At 32.0% G+C, this 26,004-nt stretch overlaps 1 protein-coding gene across 1 annotated transcript; it reads right to left on the bottom strand.

Moving 5' to 3' along the window:
- Positions 1–8,931: 8,931 nt before the first annotated feature.
- LOC149907105 (uncharacterized) lies at positions 8,932–11,558 on the bottom strand. Its single transcript, XM_090103875.1, has 3 exons — positions 11,408–11,558; positions 10,122–10,405; positions 8,932–9,578 (listed from the first exon to the last, which is right to left on the bottom strand). Exons 1-3 carry the CDS (start codon positions 11,526–11,528, stop codon positions 9,198–9,200), a joined length of 786 nt encoding a protein of 261 aa, XP_089960001.1. The 5' UTR covers positions 11,529–11,558; the 3' UTR covers positions 8,932–9,197.
- Between the last annotated feature and the right edge of the window lie 14,446 nt (positions 11,559–26,004).

The following is a 26,004-nucleotide window of genomic DNA, read 5'->3' as shown; positions in this document are numbered from 1 at the left end:
ATGGTTCGTCCACACGCATCGCGTAAACTTGATAGGTACATACTATATGCATTTGCCTACAAGTAAGAATTTAAGGGTACTTATCTTCTATATTATGATAATATACTCTTTTCTGTGTAGGTAATTAGGAAAGCACAGATTGAACATTGTATTCACTTGTTGTAATCATATTTTGTAAGTGTTAATTATTTTGCAAAGATCCTTCAGTATTTTACCTATAACTTAAAAACAAAAGTGAATCTAGTAGATAATATCATATAATATGTACGAATACTCACTAGGGTTAACGTAATAAGGATCATCCAGTCATCGGCATCGTATCGATTGATAGAGATGAGTGATCGTTACGATTGGTTGATTGAAATAATTGAGACTACAGACTAGAGAAGAGGATAGTATGCATGCACACTGAGGTTTGCTCTGTATCGATAGCCAGATCAAATGGGTTGTGTGGCTGAACTTTTACTGGTCAATGCCCAATGGCAGGCCGTTATCGAGTTACAACGACATACAAGGACGCGCCGCATTCCGATTGTCATAGGCCGTGAAGGATTGTCGGTTTGTATAATCTCATTTGATTACGACTTTTGGTAATCCATATTTGGGCATTGTAAAGATGACTAAAACCTTTCGATTTTGGGTGAAGTTGTTGATAACGATTATTTTAAATATAAAAATTATATAAAATTTGTAGGTACCTACTCAACTACCTACATACTTATATATATTTTAATTTTATTTAATTACAGTTACTCTATTAAATATGTTAATCACAACCATCGTAGTCATCTAAAGTTTAATTTATATAGAAGGGCCATATTTTCTCCAAGTTCATCAAAAAGGCGCAATGTCGCGGTATAGAAAGTGAAGCTTGATCTAAATGTGAAGCAGAACGCATCATTAGTATTTAGGAATATAAAGAAAACAAACTTATGGCATATATGCTTTCATCGTGCTATTATAGTAATGGATTTATAACCGCCTACAAATGCTTTTGCTCTCGCTTCTCCTTTCTTTAATAATTAAACTTGTAGTTTTAATATCAGACATAAATAATTCATGTCTGAAATTAAAACTACAAGTTTAATTAGTTAGACAATTATTCGGGACAATTATTTAAATGTAACATTCATATATAAAAAAAACTCTACATCTGATGATGTAGAGTTTTTTTTAAGTAAGCCTGCCTTTTATAGATCGAATATGCAATACTTATTAGGCAATAGGTATTATACCTAGGCAAGTTTTAACATTCGATCCTCTAAAATAATAAATACGTCGTTTAGGAAAATCACTAAACTTTATCATTGTATCGAACACACAGTATCGAAATGCAAGTTTGCATAAAAAAATTACCTGTCTATAAATAATTTGAGAGCGGCATGAGGTCAATGATCGTAATAGTTACCAAGTTTTTGTTTTAAATTCGGTTGTTTTTTTTATGGTTGGCCCTGCCGTGAGACAAAGATGCACTTTCTCCGCGAACTTGACCAACGTGAAAATGTCCATTATTACATTAATCTTTCGACCAACTGTCAACGATCTTAAAACCTTGATTTCAGAGTTAATTATTTAAAATAAAAATATTTTATCATATGTACGCATAAGTATAATGATTGAAATTAATAAAATGTTCTTTACCTATGTTAATTTTGGGAAAGATTTAAAAAATATTACTTTCTCAAAAAGCACAGTAATGTCCGACTTATATTAAAATATGTATTATATTTTTATGATAACATCTGCTTTAGTATAATGATAAAGATATACGAATTACTTATGAAATGTAACTAATTAAAAGTTTAAAAATAAAAGTTGCATTCATAGAAAGTATGTGTTGTTATAATGTACGTACAGTTAAAATTCTTCCTAATTGATAATATAAAATACTAGCTGTGCCCGCGACTTCGTCCGCGTGGAATAGTGACTGCATAGTAGGTAGTTACTACTTAACTTTTATTGAATAAACACGTACTACCATAAATAATTAAACGAACTGTTAGTAAAATTTATTACTAAACTGAGCTAAAAAATAAAAATAAATTCCTTCCTTGTATGGATGTTTTTGACAATATATATAACCGTTTCTACGAAAAATCTATTTTTTCATTCGTTGATCTCAAAAATAAAAATTCCAATCACCAGAACGACAGGAAATTTTAATAATTTATTTTTAATTGTGTTTTGCACAATTTTGTTAAATTACGACTGGATGAAAATTTTGTTCGTGGTCGTCGTCGCCGTTGGTAAGGTGAACAAATCCTTATCAAAACATCATACGCTTAAGACTTGGGTTGTTGAGGAAGTGATTATGAGGAAGAGGAGGAGGAATAGGAATTTTCACACACAAATTTAGGGGATGCGGATGAGGAAGAGGATATTTTTTTGAGGAAGAGGATGCGGATGAGGAAGCGGAAGAGGAAGCGGATGAGGATGATAGGAAATTATAATCAAAATTAAAAAACAAAAACTTTTAAAATTAAAAATTAAAACAAAAGCCGTTTTCCTGTCTCTACATATTGATGTTTAAGGTTAGGGGAGGTTAGCTCGCCCGATCGCGAATTTACGAAGACTGTAAGTACTATACTATTTGAGTCACGAGCCGGACTCAGATGAGCTTTTGTTTATGCATATTACTCGAAAAAACCCACAGAAAAAACCTAATCTATATCAGTGCCAGAAGCGACATTAGGCGATTTCCACAAAAAAAAAACTAACTGGTACTTATTATGTAAGCTTAAACAACTTGTTTGTTTTTTAATTTAAAATCACTTTTGACAAACATTATTTGGTAAAATATGTTTCTACTGAGTATGAGAGAAAATGTTATATTATTATGTTTAGAGATAAGTGTTAGGCGCAGATATAAATATTGCGGTAAGACTCTACTCTTGTTCGTTAGTAGAGTCCGACTCGTAACTCAAATACATAGTTTAAATAGGCTTTGTAAATTCGCCGCCCGATCGGATCAGCATCCTCATAAATTTCCTCTAAATTTTGAGGAAGCGATAGCGGAAGAGGATTTTTTTATTTTCATTTTTGAGGATGCGGTAACGGTAGAGGAACCCAAAATATTGCGGAACTTCCTCATTATGAGGAAGCCGAAGAGGAATCCTCAACAACCCTATTAAAGACAATAATATACATGTATCTGTATATAATAATATATAATTAAGATACTAATATCGATAGCGGATTCTATTCCTTTGCGTTTTGACGTTTGTCTCAGCGCTCAGATCTTTCCTGTCTCACGCCGTAGTAACTAAACCGTTTAGACCGTGCAATAAAAATTAAATAAAAAAAAACTCAACGCAACGAAGAAAAGTGCATAGAAAAAGGAAAAAATGTTGTGTGGTTTTATGAAACCACGGTAAAAGTGAAACTTAGGCACAAAATTATCGTATTTGTACGATAATGACTCCGAACACTGCTCTATACCTACTCGGCAGCCGACCGTCACGCGACATGCGCTACACAGACCAAAAAGTTTGAGACGATGTAATAAAAGTTTCACTAATTTTACAAACTTCCCGAAGATCTTTAAAAATAAATACCATTTTAAATATTTATAAAAATAAAGAACAAAGTCATCGGGGCTGCCATACCATCATTATCATATCATATACAATTATATTTTTTTTATAATGGTACTTAATTTTAAAGATCGTCGGGAAGTTTGTAAAATTATTATTTATTCCTTTTCCTTCGTTGCGTTGGGTTTTTCTTTTTAATTTTTAAATTTTTAACTTCGGTTTCTTATTTTCATGTGATATTTTCAAGTGAGCGAGACCTACCTCTACCTCCATATTCCTACATCATATTGATATCTATAAGTTTGTTGCTCCTTGACATCTTTTAAGTTGGGCCGTAACCGTGCACAAATTGTAATGGATCACAGTGGCAAAAGAAGTGGTATCTTTAGGAAAAAAAATTGCCAAGAGCCAGGCCTATGTGGCTTTGAGTAGAGTTCAAAATTTCCAGGGTGTGGCTATCCTCTCGCTCCCATATCCCCCTCTTCTTTCACAGACTTTCAACCCTTCTCTTTCCACACCTAGTAAATGGCAGAACCGATTTTGATGTAAACCATATTATCTAATTATACCTATATGTACACGTCATATCCTGTCGTTTGATGCTCCATTTGGTTTATTTATCTAACCACTGTCACCCCTAAATGTAATAAACGGATGAACCGATTTCGATAAAACACGTTGCTCTTTTATATTTTGATATGCCGCTTGAGTATATTATTTGACCACATTCGATTATTGTTCATTCCCACTTTCACCGCTGTAATCTAATAAATGGATAAACCGAATTGGATAAAAATATAACTAATATTTTTTCCCACATTCCCGCTTTTATCTCTATATACCTAGGTATAATAAATGGATGAACCGATTTTGATACACTTTATCTAAGAACCAGCGTCGGAAAATATGCTGCCTAACACGCATCTAATTCGTATTACCTGTTAGCGAGCTACGGTGGCACAAACAGACAAACATAGCGGTCAAACACTTATCACCCATCTTTTTGATGGTTAAAAATGGTTAAAAGGGGTTAAAAATATAATACGACATAATTTAAAGGACATTAATTTATGTATAAAATTTACCTAGAAGTAAGCATAATTCTAATTTGACCCCTTCCCCCCCTACTACCTCAGCTTACCCCCCACCCTTGGGGACTTTCGATATGATCACCTGGACATTTATAAGGAATAATTACTGTAGCGTATAACAGATAACTTACGTTTTATCGTACACTGTATAGTGTACAATAGAATGCCTTTGCAAATGTTCGCCGTGAATACTTAAATGGTCATAACTTTTTTATTTACAAACCGATTAACATGAAATAAACACTTAATGTTAAATGAAGATTACCACAATATATTAGTGAAAACCGCATCTAAATCGGATAAGCCGTTTCTGAGATTAGCGTGCACAAACATACAGACAAACAGACAAAAAAAATTATAACTACAGTTTTGGGTTTGAGATCGATTTAATAATAACCCCTGCTATTTTTTTTACATATTTTCATTGTACAGACATCACTTTGTATGTATTGAATATTGATTGACCACGCGCAAGGTTACTAATTTCCACTACATCCTCACGCAAATGAATCTGTAAATAAAAAAAAATCAAAAGATAAGTGTACCTAAATTTAATAAAAAGCTACTAACAAATAAAGTTTTATCAAGAACTAAAGTGACCTTCTTTGGGCGTATAATATAGTCTTGTAAAAGTTATACATGATAAAAATAAAATTTCATCATTTTCTTATTTTGTCATAACTTTAACTAATTAAAAACATGAGTCTAACTATATAATTATAATAAACAATAAATATAAAAGCTACAACTTACCTTTTGTGGGAACGCAAGAAGGCGAAAATTAAAAAAAAGCCGAAGATTTTTAAAAATGTAACCAATGCACACAATCACTGTTATCTACTATGTATTACCCAAAGAGAATACAAATACTACGTCTATTACCTATATAACTGTAACTAACATCAAATAATAAACATCTACCCTCACTTATAAAAATTTAGTATATTCACATGAAATATAAGCGCACCTGAAATTTACTCTGGGAAGATATGAATTATTTATTTAACTTAAAAAAAAAACAAACTCACCAACATCATAATATTTAAATTATGAATTTCCAAGGAGCGTTAATATTATGTAAATTGATTTAATTTTAATGAAATCTCATAGATGGCGCTGTTTTAAATTTGTCTTTATACTACTAAAATTCATTATACTGTTTCTCTGCCAAAATTACTTAAATGATGTAGTTTTTATAGTGTAAAGGTAGACAATAGCATGGCTTACTCAAAAACAACATTTAAACATGAGTCTTTATCCACTCAAGTGCGGGAGCCATTTTGCAAAAATCGGGTCTTGTGCGAAACCGGCTCCCGGTGCCGCCGCAGTTGGGGTTTTTGGCGGTCCAATATTTTTTTAAAGTCGATTATCTCAGATTCCTTTATCAATAGCACATTTGCAAGTATGTATATTCATAGATAATAAAATAGTCTATGCCTTGTCAAAACATGGTAACATATAAATAAATAAAAACAACTTGTAAGTCAAAGCAAATGTACCCTTGTAATTTTTGTTACATTTTGTCTGCTAATAAAAAATTAAAACAGCTGTTCAGTGAGATTTTAATATTTATTGATCCTTTGTTACACTCTTCTTACGAGAAAATAAAAACATCATACCCTCCCATACATTTTTTTTACACATTCCTTGTTTATTTTTTTGTACAAAAAACTACCTACTCAATGTGTCATGAAAAGTGGGCCACTTAAATCATGTGGTTATGTTGTTATCTTGATTTATAGCTAGCCTGTTCTTTCCTTAACATGTCATATAAGTTAGAAAGAGGAAGGTTATTAGACCGTTTTATAAAGCGAACGCAAAACCCACGACTGTTGATCGACCGGGAGCCGGTCGCAACGCACAAGCCCCTGAATGTGGATCGACCGGCTCCCGGTCGTCCCGCACTTGAGTGGTTATATTGTACGCTGTCGTAGTACACGGAATACGTAAGAAAAATAAAGGTTCACAGCTCCTCCCCCGAAGGTGATAGCATGATAATATGTATATAACAGCCTGACCCGACCTGTTAGTAATATTCATGCAAAATTTGAAGTAAATCCGTGCAGTACTTTCTGAGATTAGCCTGGACAAACATACAGACAAACAGACAAACAGACAAACCGACAAACAGACAAACAGACAAAAATTCTAAAAACTATGTTTTTGGCTTCTATATCGATTATAGATCATGGATTATGTATTCTTTTAAAAAAATATTCAATGTACAGTTTTGACTTTCCTACGATTTTATTATATGTATAGATATGGATCTAATATATGGTACCTACAATATGTTTATTGTTTTTATAACTATACTTACATCTACAGCAAATATAATGGCACATAAAGGTGAAAATAATGACTGATTACGTCCAATCACCTGAAAAGAGATAGATTTTCTTAGATGAAGTAAGGACCCACCAACAACCCGTGCGAACCTAGGTCATATTTTTGCTTATTAAACGTTATATTATTGACTACTATATTATGTTAGGTATTCTTGTATTTTCTTGGCAATTGTTAATTACAATGCAACGATAATTGATATTTATTCCACTCCTAAATACCTCCACTCTACTAGAGGAAAGGTAGGTGTGAATTATTCTGACAGAACTTTCTTTGCTTATTTGCTTTATTATGCAATACCATTCTCTGTGACTGTAGACCATCTATTATTATCTAATTATTACATCATCTTAGTTAACAAAAAACGTTCTCTAGGTAATATCTACACATTAACATCCCAATTTTAAAACTTCAAACCTACATCACATCTAGTGTTTTATCACGCCACCTAATTTTTTTTAAAGGATCTCGCTACTTACTGTCTTTCTAGATAAAGGTAACACAGGTTATACCAAAATGCAAAATGGTGATATTGACTGTCGTATCGGTCCATAATATTTTTTGCGATTGAATGTTTTTGGGTGTTCATGAGCAAAGCACACGGTTATCGCTTAATTACATAATGCAAAATATTGTTTTGTTGATATATCATTAGTTACAAGTTATTGAATTATTAATGCTTATTATTCTATGAAAATCTATTTGGATAGACTTTTGTGAGCTGGGAGAGATTCATAATTTTTCTTATAGCAGAGATAAACATAAACGACATAACTATATAATGCTCTATTGACTTATAAGGGGTTGTTACACGTCGACATTAATATTTTTTGTGTAATATTAATGTGGCTATCTAAAAATATTGTATGGACAATAGTGTAAAATATTATGTACAATGAACAATAGTGCGTTGTTCTATTGATATGTTATGTGATTTGTGTTAAATGCGTAATTTTCTTATACCTAGCTATTGAAGCATAGATAGACCGTACCTATGTAGGTACTTTAGCTTTATACTCGTATCGTATATCAAAGGTAAAAGTCCTATCAGAAACTGTTCCATTAAAATTTTACTTTATTTTTATATTCCCTTTTGGTACTAAATCACATTTGCCATAATATTAAGTGGAATCTTATAGATACTTACTTGATTATAGTAACTCGCCACAAGAAGACACACTTTGTAATGGTGGGTTCAGACGCTTGTGTTCAAACTTCAAAGTGACATTCAACGAGCACAAGCACTGGTGTAAGCATGTACACATGTTGTTTGTGCATGCGTCCGTGTTTGTTTGTTCGTACCGTAAGCGCACGGGCTGCTTGCCGGGCTACTTGCCGGGCTGCTTGCCAGGCTGCTTGCCACGCGTCTGAACGTACCATAAATTGCATAAGGCATCCTTACATTTAACAATAAAAACCTAATTTCTCACGTGCCTCTCAGTCTCACACCGCAGACATTACTTATGTAATAACTAATAACAAAAAATCATTAGACAGCCACGGTCATTGGTCTTTATTATGTAACGTTATGGCAAACTTCGATACTGATAACCGTTTACATACATTATTTGTAAGAGGTACGTGTTGACTGAGTAAAATTCGAAAGTTGACTGTTTTTTTATGTAACTGGAACATGTTTGTACTAAAGGTTCTAGACTAAGATCGAAGGAATTATATCTGTGAACTTGTAATAGATGAAGGCTTTTTTTAATAGTAAAATGTATAAAAATGTATCGCTAAAATTTTGTAGTCTGTGTGCGGTTTTGTGGTGAATGTTTGGTAGTGGTTGAATGGTAGCCTTTAATTACGTGAGGTCTAGGGTAAAGGTAAAAAAAGATTAAGGTAAAGATATGTTTTATTTGATGTATAAAATAAAATGACATATATGTATAACAAATCCTCGTATTATCCTCGTATCATCTTTTACATATTATGTTCCTTATGTTAGATTCTATGAAAGTATTTTTTTTGAAGCAGTGGCTAATTGTACAAAGAAAGTCAAGGTTGGTAACAGTATAATAAAAAAAATCAAAGAACATTATAAACATTGAACCTGACAAAGAAAAAGATTCGACAGAGTATTTTCGTTAATGGGTCTGTGATAGCAAGGCAGGTATTGGTTTTCATTATGATAGAAAGGACGGACTATCTAGCTCTCTTTATTACACACTTACTTATTTTATTATTAAAGTTTTATTTGAATTACTAAATTTATTATGTACATAGCTTATTCATTCAAATTGCACTCTTTGAACCGTTTCTCACACAAGTGACTCTGGCTTTTAAATTCTTCTTGTGACGGCAGATGGCGGTATAATGCAGTCGATCCTCCGTATTCATTACTTACAATCTCGTCATTCCCAAACACAGTTTTTTGCATTTTGTTCACAAATGGAGTTATTTTGCATACCAATAGCTGAATGCAACTTGTATCTTCAGATTCCTGTTCCCTTATAAGGTCTTCTAGTAAATCAGGCAATGATTCGTTTTTCGCAGTTGCAAGGAGCTCTTGTAATTTTTTCGAGTCTTTATTTAACATCCATGTTGATAAATCATCAGAACGCTGCTGTCTGTTTGGACGTTTTGGACCAGATAAAAATGTCGTTATCTGAAATTTTTAAATATTAGGTACTATTACGCACTCGCTCTCTAAAATATAATCTAACGAATTTATTTGAAAACAAGCATTTATGAATCCAACACATGCCTCATTCTTCAGTTTCTGAACTTTAGACAGATGGCGTTAGTAGTATAGGTACTACCGTAGTATATATTATTATTATTAGTCTGTAGTACTACATAATATTGTGGTAACTAAGTACCTAGTTCAAGTTGGATGTTTGATTTACAAGAATCAGCATTCAGAAATATTTCAAATCGAGAAAAAAGTAATTAAAAAGAAAAATCTAAACACTTTAGGTAAAAAAAGACGGGTTGCACTCCAACTTGATTATTAACATTCAGCATGTTTGATATTTTGGAATGGTATCCGTCTTACGCATGGAATATAAGGGCTAAAAAATCCGTCTTACGCTTTTTCGATCAGGCCACGTGTCCTGACGCGAGTTTAAGATTTTATACCCAACGCCGCTAAAGAAGTTTTCACTTCAAAAATGAAGATTTCTATGGTTTAAACATTTTATTGTCTTACCATTTGCGCGATGAAAATCAAGGCATTAACAGCAACAGCACTGATTTGATTTGTTTGTAGGCCCAATAACTTGACCAAGTGCCGCCATGGAGATAAAAGGTTTGGGGATTCATTCACATCATAATTCTGATATTTGTCATTTGAATAATTTTCTTCTGATTGCAGAGAGCTCGTAGAAGGGTATTCTTCATAGACTGGATGTTTTCTTTGTGATGTGGGATTTTTCTTAGGCTGGAATGCACGAACGACGAAATCTGCTACTTTCATTGCTACCGATTCTGATCCTGTAATTGTTAATTTAAATAAAATTTAATTTTCGAATTTAATATGACCAAATTAATTAAACCTTAAAGTTTATTCTCTCTTATATATAGATTAAGTATTATAGTCCTTTCCTCCTAAGATGATTTCTGTGACACATCGATTTTTGACACGTGTAGAGATGTCGGTTACTGAAATCGTATCAATTGTTTCCGATAATCGATAATATTCTATATGGAAATGAAATCGATTTGAATAAAGTACCAAAATTAGTTTTTTCGGCATTTCACCAACAATTAACTAAGGAAACTTAGCAAACAACAGCAACAAAAAGTCAACAATAACAATTAGTAACAATAACAGAATACCACGTAAAGTATCAATATAAAAATGCAACTTGTATACAAGGCTGACGCACTCGTACAGACGATTGACTCGATTGACAAACGACCACAAGATGGGCGCCGATTATATGATTTTCCAACTCTATGATTTTTTAACGATCCATTTCATGTACACGAATTGCGTAGGTATTATATTTTTGTGTTATTTTATTTTATTTTTCATTATATTAAACTAAACAATACTGTTTTTGATTTATAAGCTTAAGATGTTTCATTTTTATATTTTTGGTAATAATGCCGCCATGAAATAAAAATATTATGCACTAAAATTATTTTGACTTTTTAAACATAAAATTCGTAATTCGGAACACGATGAAGTGTCACAGTAATCATCATAGGTGAAAAGGACTATAATAGGTTATTGGTTATTACCTTCTTCCATAGAATAATTGCATGTAGCAATTCGAAGATAATGTATAAACTCTACAATAGCATACCTACAAACTTTTATAAAAAGTACATGTTATAAACATGTTTTTTTTTATAGATTTTATTCTGAATAATAAAATTGAAAGAAAAACTACTTATCTAGTCTAGAGCAGCGCTACAGGGAGATTCTACACCTAACTACGTCTACATAAGGAAAATTATACATATTTATTTCGTTTTTCGATTTCTTACCCAAAAAATCCTTAGCAAACTTCATCCCATTAGTCAAATGATCAATTACACTTTCACGTCTTAAATTTTGATCTCCAGATACAACATGAAAAATAATAAAAAATATCACAAGCGACGCCATCTTTAGACAATGTACGACATTACAATGAGATGTTCAGCCATGCTTCGATTCTTGAATTAATAGCAAGCGCAGCCATCGCACCATAAAATAACGAGAGATTACAATACAGGCTGTTTTTATTTGAGAAATAATTAAGAATATTAGTAATATATTGTTGGTGTACATTATTTTAATTAGGTTGGTATTGAGAAGAAAGTCGGTTGAGAGGAATCTTAAGTGTCTCTACATGTTATAACGCAACAACAGATGGCGCTATTAGTTTGAATTTCTAAGTTTATTCAATTCTTAAAAGGACGGCTTGTGCAATGTGCAACTTGTATTTTCGACAAAAGTATTGCACACACCTTATATTATTGGAAAGAAATAAGAACGCTGAAAAATACTAAATTAAAAAAATTCTAGCAATGCCTAGTTACTTAAATACACATTCATCAAAATCATTAGCCAAGCGCCTTTTATAGTTTCGACATGATTTGATAGTAAGAAAATTAAGTAACACTGCACGAATAAAAACCTTTTAATAAACATAAAATATTCAACGTTTAAAGATGTTGCCGAGCACACGTGTCAGAAATGAAACTTCTTTGAAGATTCAAAGATACTAAAATCGTCGCCTTGCTCCATGACACGAACTTTTGGAATTTTATCGGGCATAAAGAAGTTTCATTTGAAAAGTAAATAATTTATTGGTGTTCTAACCATTCAAAAGCGCTAATTTTCAGCAGACCCGGGTTGATAACACCACCGTTCGCGTTGGTCCCAAAAGTTTTACCTTCAGTTTGATTATAATAGTGATTGAGTTTTGAAGCATAATTAAAATGAAATGCAATTCCTGAATAAATTATAATATTAATTCTCTAATTTTCAATTAGTTATTCAGAATTGGGTAATGATGTGGTAATTCCTACGTCGTTTTTATTGGTTCATCGGTATTATTTATTTAAGTTAATTTGTATATTTTTAATGAGTCTCTTCATAATTGGCAGTATATTAATTTTAGTTCACTTTATGTTATATTGTAAACACAATACAAATTAATCAATTTTTATTTACATCCAAAGCACAATTATCCTTTTTATAGAGAAGTACGTACCCATATTAGAGCATAGATATTAGATACTCATCACGAAGAGAAATTATAAATATTTTAATTTAACTGCACATACAATTTATTAAATTAGTGGTGGAAAACATCGTGCATGCAGGTAAGTCCAAGAACCAAAAACAAATCAGATATGGTATGCCTTAAGTATTAGTAGGTACATATATGAGTAATAATAATGATAGTGATTAGTATACCTATAACTACGTAAGAATGTGAGTAAAAATGTTGTTTTTGAGTTTATCCAATAACAATACACACTGCACACATACAAAAAAAAGTCATTAAAGACTGAAAACAAATTATTAACATAAGATAAAAAAAAATATTACCTACGCATTTCTTCGCAATCATACTGTAGATAGGAACCTATTCATTACATAAGATTTGAGTGCACCTACCGCATTGTCATGGCAAAAATAGAGCTACAATAGGTAATGATGAATATCTATGTTACATATTTACTTATAATTGTTTAAAACTTTAAAACATAAATAATACACTACCTACTTACTTAGACAACTGTGCTCTCAGGCCTCAGCGCACCCACATGCAACGCCATTTGATTCAACCTATGATTTTTTATTGCTTGAGAAAAAAAATTGTAGATAAACATTCAATAATACCTATGCATGTAATTTTATAACTATTTGTGTCTTATTAATTTACAGTTTACAAGACGAAATCTATCTTGGTACATCTGTTTTATTATAAAGTTTTTTTTTACTTATATAAGAACACATTACATTTCATGAGGATCGACATGATCAACGTACAGCTAAAACATGTAGAGTCGCTTAATTGACTAATACTAGTAATAACTGTATGTTTTTACCTACTAGGTACGGCAAATAAAAACAGTTTATCCTGACTTTTAAAGATGAAGATAGATAACAGCTCTATCCCGTTAAGACGACCGTTTGTCTGTTGTGCTCAGTAGACCAAAATAATTCTTGTCACCAACGATGCATATTCATTTCTACAACCCAGGTCCTACAATAAAAACGTCACCATGTTATCTTTTTTACTGCTCTTGCTAGCATGCAAAACAATATCAAGTGAAGTGACTACAGAAGTTCAATTATTGAATGAGTTATCCATAGAAAAGTTATTGCAACTGAAAAATTCGTTAAAGGATATGACAACAGAATATTACAACACTACAGTGACTACACCAAGTTATATGGAAAATTTTGGGGCACAAGCAATGGCCATGCGAGCTCCTCCCATAAAAAGAGCAGACTATGAAGATGGGCTGTACAAGAAAGAAGGCAATAGTAAGCTAAGCAATATATTTTCTATGTCAGTGACCACATTGGCGTTTTTGGCATTCGGTGGATATTTGTTATGTTTGATAGTACATGCAATGAAGGCGAAACATAATACAACATCTGTGGTAACTCCACAACCGACGATTTTTGTAAATGCTGGCATAAAACGGCCACAAACGCAGTTCGCTGCATCATATGGTCGGAGAAAGAGGGAGGTGGAGAATTTACCTGAAGTGATTTTGCCGCCAGAAGAAATGTTTTCAGCATTGCTGCAAGTCTGTGAGGGTTATGCTAAATGGAATGAAAATAACAATTGATTGATGTTTAAAATCCCTAAGCCTGTTTCTAACTTAAAATTTATAAGCCAGTTTTCCTAATGACTTTCAGATAAATTTAATTCTTATCTTTAGTTTCCCAACAGCCATTTTATTATCTGTGTTTCCTTCTTACTTGTTCATAGAACTACTCAAATATTGTTATGTATTTCTTCAATAATGTGAAAATTATGGGAGTTCTATTGCATGAAAGTGTTGATGCAATGAAGGAGGTATAAATTTTCTAAATTCCTTCCGTGCTTTATTGCACGTTGAGAGCAAAATTGATCGCAGTAATATTCAGCACATAATGTGAAGGCTATTATTTTAAATCAACGCCAAGCAAAACAGTGTTTACATTAAAAGCAGGAAGCCAGATTGCCCCGCAATATACCTACAATCTGTAAACGTTTTCAACCTGTCAAATATTCACGCTAACACCTAATAATAGCTGTATCTTCGTTTAAAAGATACTATTGTGCCTACCGTTTTAAATTTGCTTTAATGTGTTATGACGGGAAATTGGTCCCTATTTTTGGTGGTTAAAGTATGTTTTTGTGTAAACACGTGGCGTTTTTATGATATTTTGGTTGGTTATAAGTATGCGGTCTTGTTTGTAAGAGCTGGTAATGAGGCGATCTGTGTTCGTTCTGTCATCACCTTAGCTCCACTGTTTATAGATCGGTGGAACCAAATGCGTTGAAGTACCGATGTTAACTTATGATTAAGTACTTTCTACCCGGACTCTACATTTTTGTATTATTATATTTAATAATTTTCTAGTAAAACCTGATTTATGAATACCGATAAAAATATGATGAATTAGTTGGTAGATTTTTTAACACGAGGTTCTTTAATCAAGAATTTGCTACAAGAAAATTGGAAATATTAACTTTAAATTCTTTTAACATTTGACCAGCTCCTATCGTTAATTACTGAAAATAAATATATAGATTTGATAGTTTCATTAAACGTTAGATTAAATGAAAGGGATCGGAAACAATCAAGAAATTAATAAATTCCTTTGAAGCAAACACAATTTTTATTGATCCTACTTTAACAAGCTCCGAAGCTTAAAACGCAAAAAATTAAATACGTATGTATAAAGAAAGTAATCTAGTCTCCCTTTAAGAAGTAAACTTCAATAATTACAAAGCAGCAAGGTTATCTTTTTAAAACACAATTTATTAACGGATATAATACTATCTATGGCTTAACAACCAAAGAACCAATAGAAACTGTAAACATGGTTTAGAAATATAGTATAACCGGGCCTCAGCCCCCGTTGGTTACGATAAGGTTTCGTACACACATGCGTTGTGATGAATAACGATTCCTCGCTAGTGGGAACTTGACGTTATTATATTTGCTTCTGTTTTATTTACAATGGCAAGTAATATTTTTAAAACATTTGGAAACGGATGAGTTGAGATAAATATATGTTGGTAAGAATATTTATAAACAGCATAATAATTAAATGCAATTCAACGCCTAATTTTTGTCTAACATAATATGAACATAATATATTATATTTTTAAAAATAAATTAACGTAATTAAATTTAGTTTTAGCATTTGCATTATATGTATATTGACTGTATACTTATTGATTCGATAAACCGAATGTAATGTAGATGGCTCATCCGGTCTAGGCCAAAGGTTTACGATGGGACACTCTTCACAAAATTGAATTCACGAAATCGCCTCGTAAAACATCTCATTGCCAACTTTACAGTCGAACGATTGTCATTTACTGAATGAGGACATTGTTCATCCTCTTTATTACCATTTTATAGTTAGGTAAGTATACGGTTATCCGTTTCCATTAAAAATAAATAGGTGTTAGATACATATTCAAAACATTTTAATCATATGTAACTTTTAACGATTATTTTACTTCACTGCTTCTGTGATTTCAGACTTATCGCATAGTGAGGTATCTGAAAAAGCATTTTTATATGAAGTACCTAGGTACCTACCTCTATTCAGACAAAAAGATTAGGATCTCTAAAGCTTTCTGCTGATACATAGGCTCTACTTACTACGCGTAGGAATATTTTCATATTGTACCTACCTATCAGTATTTATTTTTATGTTTATGAAATTAAAGTTAATATTCATAAAAATATTGTGATAAGTAAGTAGTTATCTCAAATAATTTTATAGGTAATATTGTGCAATATGGCAGCCGTTTACCGTTACTGGTAGGTAGTCTATATGATTTAATATTTCCAACTGAACATATTTCATCACACCTCCCGCCACAATCCTGTATTTATTCAAATTTACTTGTATAGGTACATATTTTATTCAAGAACTGGTATGTCTTAGGGTCGCATACATAGGCGTTTATCCTATTTAGGCATAACATTAAGAAACTAACAATAAATATTTCAGACAACAAAATACATCGCGCACTCTGTTGACAAATCCCGCAATAAAATATAAGCATTTACAATAAAATTAATTATTATTTACACGGCGCGACCGACACCAGATATATGAACGAAAGAATTTGTGGATACGATTTCCAGACAAATTCGTCTGTAAATTAAGTTTAAAAACTGTGATGATGTATGGTATGAACAGTTTACAGTATGAAGTACTGACTTCTGCTTTGTATAGGCTGCTACAGCACCGGACACTAATAACATTACTTTTTTCCTTTAATACATCCATACTAATATATTACCTATAAATGCGAAAGTAACTCTGTCTGTCTGTCTGTTACTCAATCACGCCTAAACTACTGAACCAATTTGCATGAAATTTGGTATGGAGATATTTTGAGACCCGAGAAAGGACATAGGCTACCTTTTATTGCGAAATATGTACCACGGTCCACTGGCGAAGCCGGGGCGGACCTCTAGTTATATAAAAATTGATGGTGTGGATTAGTAGAGAAAGGTTGTCAACACAACAATCGATCGAAAAAAAGGCACACTAACGCTCACACCATTTGAAGCTGGAATTCACTCAAATATTAATAAATGGAAATACAAAATCGTTGAATACGCATGTTTGTAGAGCATATGACCGTTTCAAAATTTAAATAAACAATCATATTTTGATCAATGTTGTGTAACATAAAATATAAATCTCTACAATCAGAGAATATTAAGTTACATGTACCTCTAATACAGATGATACACAATGTCAAATCAGTAATTATTTTTTTTAATTTTCCAATCATAATCCATATTAGCTCAACATCTGTTCCGCCATGTTGGAGGTCCGGAGTCCCGCGGCGGCTGCTTTATCGCACGCTGCGCGCGCCGGACACCTCGCGCCCCCCCATGCTAGCAGGGCTGCCTCACGTACACTCATGAGCCGTTAACCGTTTGCGCGCCAATTGTTCTCTATAGTCTATAGTCTGTGGTTTCTTGGCTGGTTAGAATTTGCTCTTTTTTACAGAATAATCTGTAAAAAAATATTTTTGTATCGTTGTTTTTGAAAGAAATATCTATATTTATGCTTAGATATACTTAGGTACCATAAATTCTACTAGGAAGGATAAACGTAATTTATATTCTTACTCATATAAATTTTCCAAAAATAGTCAAGAAAACAGTGAAATTAACAATCAAAGTTCTTACTCATATAAATTTTTCAAAAAATAGTCAAGAACACAGTGAAATTAACAATCTATTGCAACCTGATGGTAAAAAACTACTTTTGCGTAAAATCATGAACAACAAACTTAGCAAGCCATTTTAAACAAGTTAGAAAATAATAACAATATCCTGTCGTTATTCACAATGACAAAATAATTATATCATCTAATTGTTCCGGCCCTGTCCAATAACAAAAGAAAGTTTGCAAATGATATCGCGCACCCTGTCGTAGTTTACAGCCTTCCCGCGGCAATCATAATTCCTCTGCAGCCTCCGCCGGCCTCACAGGCGTCTTGAGAGACTTTTATTGTGATTTATAAGCATGTACAACCTTTGTACAGTTTTTTTGCATGTACATATCCAATAATTCGTGTTTAACTAACGGTGATTAGTTGTATGTCGTATTTAAGGCTGTTGCGTTGCATATAGGTATATGTCGTATTTACATATTTCTGTTGCATTGCATATATTAATAGGTATCTATAATTCTGATAAAATGATAATGAACTTAATAGCTTAACTTATTCCCTTTCTATAAAATTAATCCGTTGTTCCGAAGAAGTGAGGTTATTAAGGTTTTCTGACAGAAACACATTTTAAATCCTCCCACCATAATCATAATTGAACCATAATACACAATACATTGAACATAGTAATTGAACTCCTCGACGGCCAAACCCAAAGCATGGTAGCGGGGACTCCAGGATCTCTTGTAGAACGACCTATATGGGTTTTCGCATAGACTAGTTAAGTATATTAATCATATTAATAACCGAATATAGGTAATATTAATTTGGTAATAGGGTCGACCTACCGACCTACGTTATATCTTTTAGGTTAAAGCTCTGGTATTGCAACATTCATATAAATAGGAATCTTATAAGATATAGGTACCTATATATACCTACTATTTTTTGTAGATTCTTGTTGTTGTCTATTGTTTTATAGGAAGGTAATATTCGTAATTTAGAAAAGTTAAAAGATTCATCGATGAGTTTGCAAACCTGTTTCTCCTTTCCAGCAAGTTTTGACACATAAAATTGCCTCATTAGAGTATAAATTGATTAAAACAAAACAAAAAATAACAATATCATGAATGGGCCAGCCAGACATTAAAGAATGTTTTATAACTTCCATTTTTATTATATTTTGAACGATGTAGTTTGGAAGTTGGAAGGTTGGTATTGATTTATAATATTTTGGTAATATTTATTTTAATAAAAGATACGACAACTTGCTTAAAATTCATTGAATATTTATCTATTGATATTGGCCAAAAAGGCACAAAATCAACATTTATTTCCTGTCTCACATTATGAAGCTGCAATAAAAAACTCGTAAAATATATAATGTGATATCAGAAACTAATAAATATAAATCAAAAATATATTAATACAAGTAAATGTCATTTTGTAGATAGCATATTTCTATAAAATATAATTAACTCTGTATTGGGTTAATTTTTTGTTTAACTAGCGATTAATATTATATTTCCTTAGGTGCTCGTTATAGAATACGATTATGCAAATACGATTAGTTCTTAATAAACAGTTTAAGCATTTGATGGGCGCGCCACACGAGAACTCGATATAATTACAATAAAATACAACAGCGCATTAGAATCGATCAAAACGTAAGGCCGACATTATTTATGGTAACTAATAAAAGTGATCTACGATTATCCGTATATTTTTTGTTGTAATATATGTGTAGACAATGGATTGTGTCCGTGGTTGGGAACAACACGATTCTATATTAAGTATTTATATCGTTTATTGGATTCGAACTTTTCCCGGGGCGACATGCAGCATGTTCGCGGGGTCTATTTGTAAAGCATTCGACATTAGTATCGAGTATCGACATTTTTATTGTAGTTAAATGTGTTTGGTTATTACCATTCTTAAAGCTAAAAGCTTGTATGTATTCATTCTAAAATAATATTAATCTGTTAAAGTAATTGTACAAAAATGTTATTTTGCTTGTGATATCTGAGATGATGAAGAGAAGACAATGATAAATTTTCCAATATAAACTTATTTTATAGTTATTTTAACAATTGTAACAACTTCCTATTTCCTACTTTACACAATATAATCATTAGATTATAATGATTGATTGAATCAAAACCTTCATTTACCTATTTATATAGGTAAATGAAGGTTCGCTACCTTTATTAATATATTATAAATATATTAATAAAGGTAGCGATTCAATAAAACCATCGCTTCGCTAAGTATTTAAAAGCAAAAAGAATAAAACAAATTAAATTTAACATGTACGATTTATTAAAACGTTAAGATCAGATAAAAATTTTATTGGAGAATAGTGGTCCATGTCGATCGCTCGTTCAGCAGACTTATGGGGATAATTCACGTCAACAATACACTTTATTAACAGTTAGTTATGCGGCTCTTGATGATATCGCGTCTACAATTAAATATTAATATGTGTTCGAGAGGTCGTAGGCGTCGCTGGACGATTTATATGAGCTTAGCGGCCGTTTAGTGAACACAATACCTACTGTAAGTTGGAGGTGAGAAATGTGATTAATGTGAAGGATTGTATGCTCTATGCCTAATTCTTATAGAGAATGTCTATGGAAAATCAGTGGTATCATATTATAAGATAAGATGAGAAAATTTTATTGGTTTATATAGAACTAGGTAACTAATTTAGATTTTGTAACATTCTATGTTCGCTAATTATCCAACTATTTACATTTTTACATTAACTAAATGTTTAATCGATAATTGTTATAGATTGTGAATATAGATTTCAAAGTTTATGTACCTACTTTAACACTATTAAAATTTTGTAGTTAAATGCTAAATTGCCATTGCTTAATTAAATTAATTCTAAATTCTGTCCGAAACGGACCGTGTAAATACGAGATTTATATTGGCCGTATTACAAATTACTTACTAAATACCCTAATTTGCAATTCAACAATAAATTAAACACAATCAATTAGTCTATCAAATGGAAACGATTATGCATATTTAGAAAGCGTGCGTGCTTAAGAAAAAATACATAAATATGTAGAATGAAGGTAAAAAACGCGGTGGAATGAATTGATTGCCTCCTCCCGTACGTAAATATGTCGGGGTATGCTCTCGTAAAGTGTAAGGGGATATTTTTAACGGCTTCGATATTTAATATTTATTGCGACACGGACATCCAATATGAGCCAACGATTTATATACGTAATCGCTCCGGGTCCCGATACTTACTAAGTGATAATAATACGTATTTTTATTAGTATTTGTAATAAAAGCCTTTTTATTTTCAATAAAATATTGCGTTTTGTATCTGTTGTGTATTTATGAGTTTTTAATATACGGACAAAGAATTTATAAATGGATTGGATGTGTAATTTGTTCCTAGCTATTTGAACTAACAAATCGAATCGTGTTGTATACCTATGTATGATTATCAATTATCATATTAATTACTGGTTTATATGATAATGAAATAAATTTCCATCGAAGGTAGAATCGTAAGTTGTTCACAACCTTAGGTTCCCATAGTATTGGTATAGGGTGGATGTACCACTAGTTGACCATTTAAGCGGTTTTATCTTTAGCTATATATAAAAAACGGGTTATTTGTTTTACGTTCAATGTTATTTTTGGGACACAGATAATTGAATACTCACTGAAACTATTGTTCTTAATATCAATTTGATAACCTTCAAAGGTTTTATGAAAACTGCTCTGAAAGTTATTTCTGCTAAAAACACCATTACTTGACCACTGATCACCAATATCTGACCATCATTACTCTAAAAGTTGACCATTTTCAAAATGGACAAAATGTCCTTCTTCGAACATTAGTTTTGTTTAATAAATAAATATATTATTTAATAAATAAAGATAGGTTGATGAAATCAAACCACTTGGTCACGGAAATCAAGTGGACAACTCAAGGTTAATAATATTCTCGGCCCCGAAACCTGACCAACTAAGTTCGGTATAAAAATGTTACGGTGGTCAGCTTTTGGAAATATGCAACATAAAGCTACGGCTTATATGGTTTGTTAAATTAGGTAGGTATAAGCACAAACCAAAGCAAGTCTTTCTTAGCAAAATATAAAGAACCAAGAGCTGACCATACTGGTCAACAATAGGCGAAAAATTGTTTTCGTTGCTCCAAAAGATAACCAGGCCGCTAAAAATCATGAAAAACTGTTCATGCCAAAAATGAAGCCGAAAGTCTATAACAGAATGGTTCAACATTATGCCTATAACAAGACATATAAAGAGTAATCGATTGCATTCAAGATAAATTAAGATTTCCCAATCAACTCCCGAAAAAAAACTCTTAGTAAAAAATGTGATTACTTACGGGGCACCTACTTAATTACATCTTCGTGTTGAAAAAATGTCAATATTTCTGACCAATGGCAGCAAGGTTTGTTTTTATTTTATAGATGATGTTGCTTTATAGAAAAAACAATAAACTATCATCTGGGGCTGCCGTATTTTCTTAATTGGCGCGTATATTTGAATTTCGGTCATGTATTGGCGCTTGGTCAGCTAGTGGTACATTGACCCTAATAAATATGTATTCTAATATGGCAGTTGATTGAGAAGAGGCAGTCTATGCATCTTTAGGTATTCAACTATCAACTATTATTACATATTAAAATTTCCAAACCAACATGCACCTGACCTCTACTGATATTTATACCGAATTCTATAGATAATGTACTTTTGATTTTGGTACTTATAATTTAGAATTATTGATTGGGTATTGGCCACATGGACTGGATATGGATACTTTATAAATTCTAATGCATAAATGAAACATTTATAAGTTTATAGGATTATGAAAGCCTTGGCACAGTGTTCATAAAAAAATCTTGACTTGAATACGAGTCTTCTAAGTATGTCAAATCGTCACAGCCATTAAGGAACTCCCATAAATTAAGTCCAAATATAAAACCAAATTAAACAAACTTGGTCGGACATCGCTCCCCAAAGGATGTTATTGTGTTTATTGACGTAGCTACTTATTCCGACTAATGATCCAACTGGCTACTGGCAGTTGGCACATAGCTACTGGGTTGAATGTGGTAAGTCCACTTTAGGAAGCTCAAAGATTTTATTTTAAATGGTATTTTGCAATTAAATTACTTAATACAGTGACTCCTCACTGTCTGACCTGAGAAGGTTTATGGTTTCAATGATAGACAACGATACAATAGTAGAATCTAATGATATTGTCTATTTAATAAATATATGTTTTTAGTTTTTCAAAAAAATCTATTATACGTAGTTATTTGTCGGTAGGTACTCGGGTAGGGTCGTTTCAAATGTACAACAATATTAATTAAAAAAAGACAGAAAATTAAAAAACAATGTTTGAGGTGTCCCGATTTGAAGTTCCTTTCGTTTTGAAATAAGTATTATAGTATTATTAGTAGTACATCATACATGTGGTTAAATAAATTAACAATATTTAGGATTTAAATGATAAAAGAAATAAAGGGAAGGAATGCTACCTAAATAATACACGAAATAATTGCTATATTGCGAAGCGCTCGGAGAGCAAGAGAGAAGAGACAGTGTCATGAGGATTTTTGTGACGCTCCCCAAGTACCCTTAGCGCGCGATAAGAAACTCCAAAACCCCTAATAGAATGGTCTAAAAAATATTTTTTTGACCATCTATCTATCAATAGTATCCTGTCCAATCTAAAAAAAAAAACAAATTGAGATTTTTCATTGCCACATTATTAAAAGGATATCTTTTTGAAACCGTTTTAAAAATTAAAAGCGTGCCTATTAAAATGGGACTTACCTCACTTTTCATTTCTAAAAAACGACAGCGTATCCCGGTGGACGATCAAGAAATCTTTTTATTGTCATATAAACAGTAGGTACGTACTTATAATAAATCTTCCGAACACGTGATTTCCTGAAAGCTATTAGGTTTTAGAATAGCGCGGGAAAGTCGTTCGATGCACCCGTTTATGTTGATTTCAGGATTTTAATAGCGATAAATTAATTTAATTAGTCAGTTATTGACGAAACATTTGTTTAGAACGATCGTTTAAGTATTGGCTATAACTATAAACCAATATTATTCTCACAAGTACCTATGTTCAATTTAAAAAGAAATCATTTTGAAAGCGATATAGGTAATATTATGAATGATAATTTAGGTACTCCGTACTAATTTATATAAATGTATAATTCTAACTATATTTTGGGAAATACATAGTTAATTTTAATTAACAATACATTAGTCATTAAGTAATAGTTTTCTTATTTTTTCTTTATTTCTTAGTAGCATAATACCTATGGTGTAGTTAGGACTTAGGTACTTATTCAGGTATGGATGCGGGTTTTCCTTTGAAAAAGCGGGCGAAGCCGCGGGCGGAAATCTAGTAATATAATATAATACAAAAATCGACGCCTAACTCCATGACAAAGGGGTGTCGTGTATCGTCAGCTCTTGAAAAGCGCCCCACGCTTTTTACACGCTTTATATTAGCTTCACCTGTATGTTTGTAACCGACTTCTTTGGGCGCGATTTTGACCCACTTTAAACGGCCAGATTTCGTTCAAACTTTGTAGATTTATTGAGGACCGATGACAATACACTAATTTGATAAAATTTTCTATTTTTTTAGTTCGGTTTTCTATAAAAAGCGTGTTTTTTAGTTTTTTTAAACTATTATTATTTCACAACATTACCATGTTTTAATATACCTACTCTCTATATGTGTGGTTATTGTTTGATTCCTAGATTTTACTTTTTAGTTTTATCTATCTTGAAAGCGTGTTTTCTAGTTTTTCAAACTATATTTATTTTTCATTTTTTAGTTAGATTAATGCTGATTAATTACATGCACTCATTAATATTTTGTACTAGCTTATGGTCCGAGCGATTTTCACAGTTCAATAATAGTCAATAATATGAAGATGCAGATTCTTCTCAGTTTTAAGATTTAAATTAATGCGTATACATACCTGCCTGTCACTATACAGGGTGTCCCGTAAGTAGTGAAACAACAGGTTATCTGAGAGACTTATTATCTAACAAAAATACTAAAATTTATATTATCCTAGACAATACATTTTTTTTACACCAGCTTTGTTTAATGTAGGTATAATTTTGTAAGATTTGATTTTATATTTTAATATTCAATCAATTGACTTTCTCCGTGTAGGTATGCAACAAAAGTATACATAGGTACTCTAGGTCTCTAGATTGAAACTGCATGCTGATAAGATGCACATGTTACAAATGTTATACAATTTAAAGCTTTTTGATCTTACAGGCATTAACATGAAATTTCTGCTGTGTGTAATTCATCTTCATGTCGAATAGAGTCTGGAGATAAGTTCAGACACCTAGGTTACATGATCATAACAGTTAATATTAGACGAATTAAAATCAGTCATAATCCTATAAGTAGGTACAACTTACAAGTGGTGAATTTGCCATCACATTTGTGGACATTGACCTTTAACATCATTACAAATTAAAAGAACCTTATGATTTTGAATATTGAAACAATAATTTGAATATAGGATAAGCTAATTATATTCAAATTATAGTGCCGCCCTAGGTTTTATTTTACTCAGCCTGCTAGTAAAAACCTACTCCAATGACCGAGGATTTAAATACCTAAGGGAGATGAAAGAATTCAGGCAAACCGCAAATGAGTAAAGTAAATGGGTGTCAAGATTCGGATTTAAGTAACAGATAGGTACATATTACTTAGACGTATGTACCTAATTGTAATGAAACTTTCATATTTAAACATCACTTTCTGTAAAATATTTTTTAGTTTTTTGACCGACGGGAACTCGTAAGTAGGCTCTAACCTTACTTCTAACATAAATGTATGACATGTATGACATTTATTATCTAGGTGAGAGTCTAGCGAACGATATCATCAACACAATCTAACTTTAATTAACACGCTTAAGCATAAAAGATAATCATGGTTATTCTTTTATTAGATACACTTATACTTCAGTTCAGGAACGCTCATATCGAATAAACAATAGCAGACGGCTTCCTATACAATCTCAGTAATCTGTATACAATCTTGTAATGATTGCATCTATATCGGGCCAGCTAGACGGAGTACAGGTGCTCTCTGACAAGCAAAATAAACTAAACTGTAATCGAGTTTACGTTCGGAACATTTGGTCGGAATTG

This window comes from Colias eurytheme, chromosome 7 (genome assembly GCF_061535395.1).
Source record: "Colias eurytheme isolate Ceu_HAF_F1 chromosome 7, ilColEury1 Martin Lab GWU primary, whole genome shotgun sequence".
Taxonomy (NCBI): Eukaryota; Metazoa; Arthropoda; class Insecta; order Lepidoptera; family Pieridae; genus Colias; species Colias eurytheme.
Note: the sequence above shows the minus strand (reverse complement) of the source record. Positions and strands in the feature narration are given on the sequence as shown.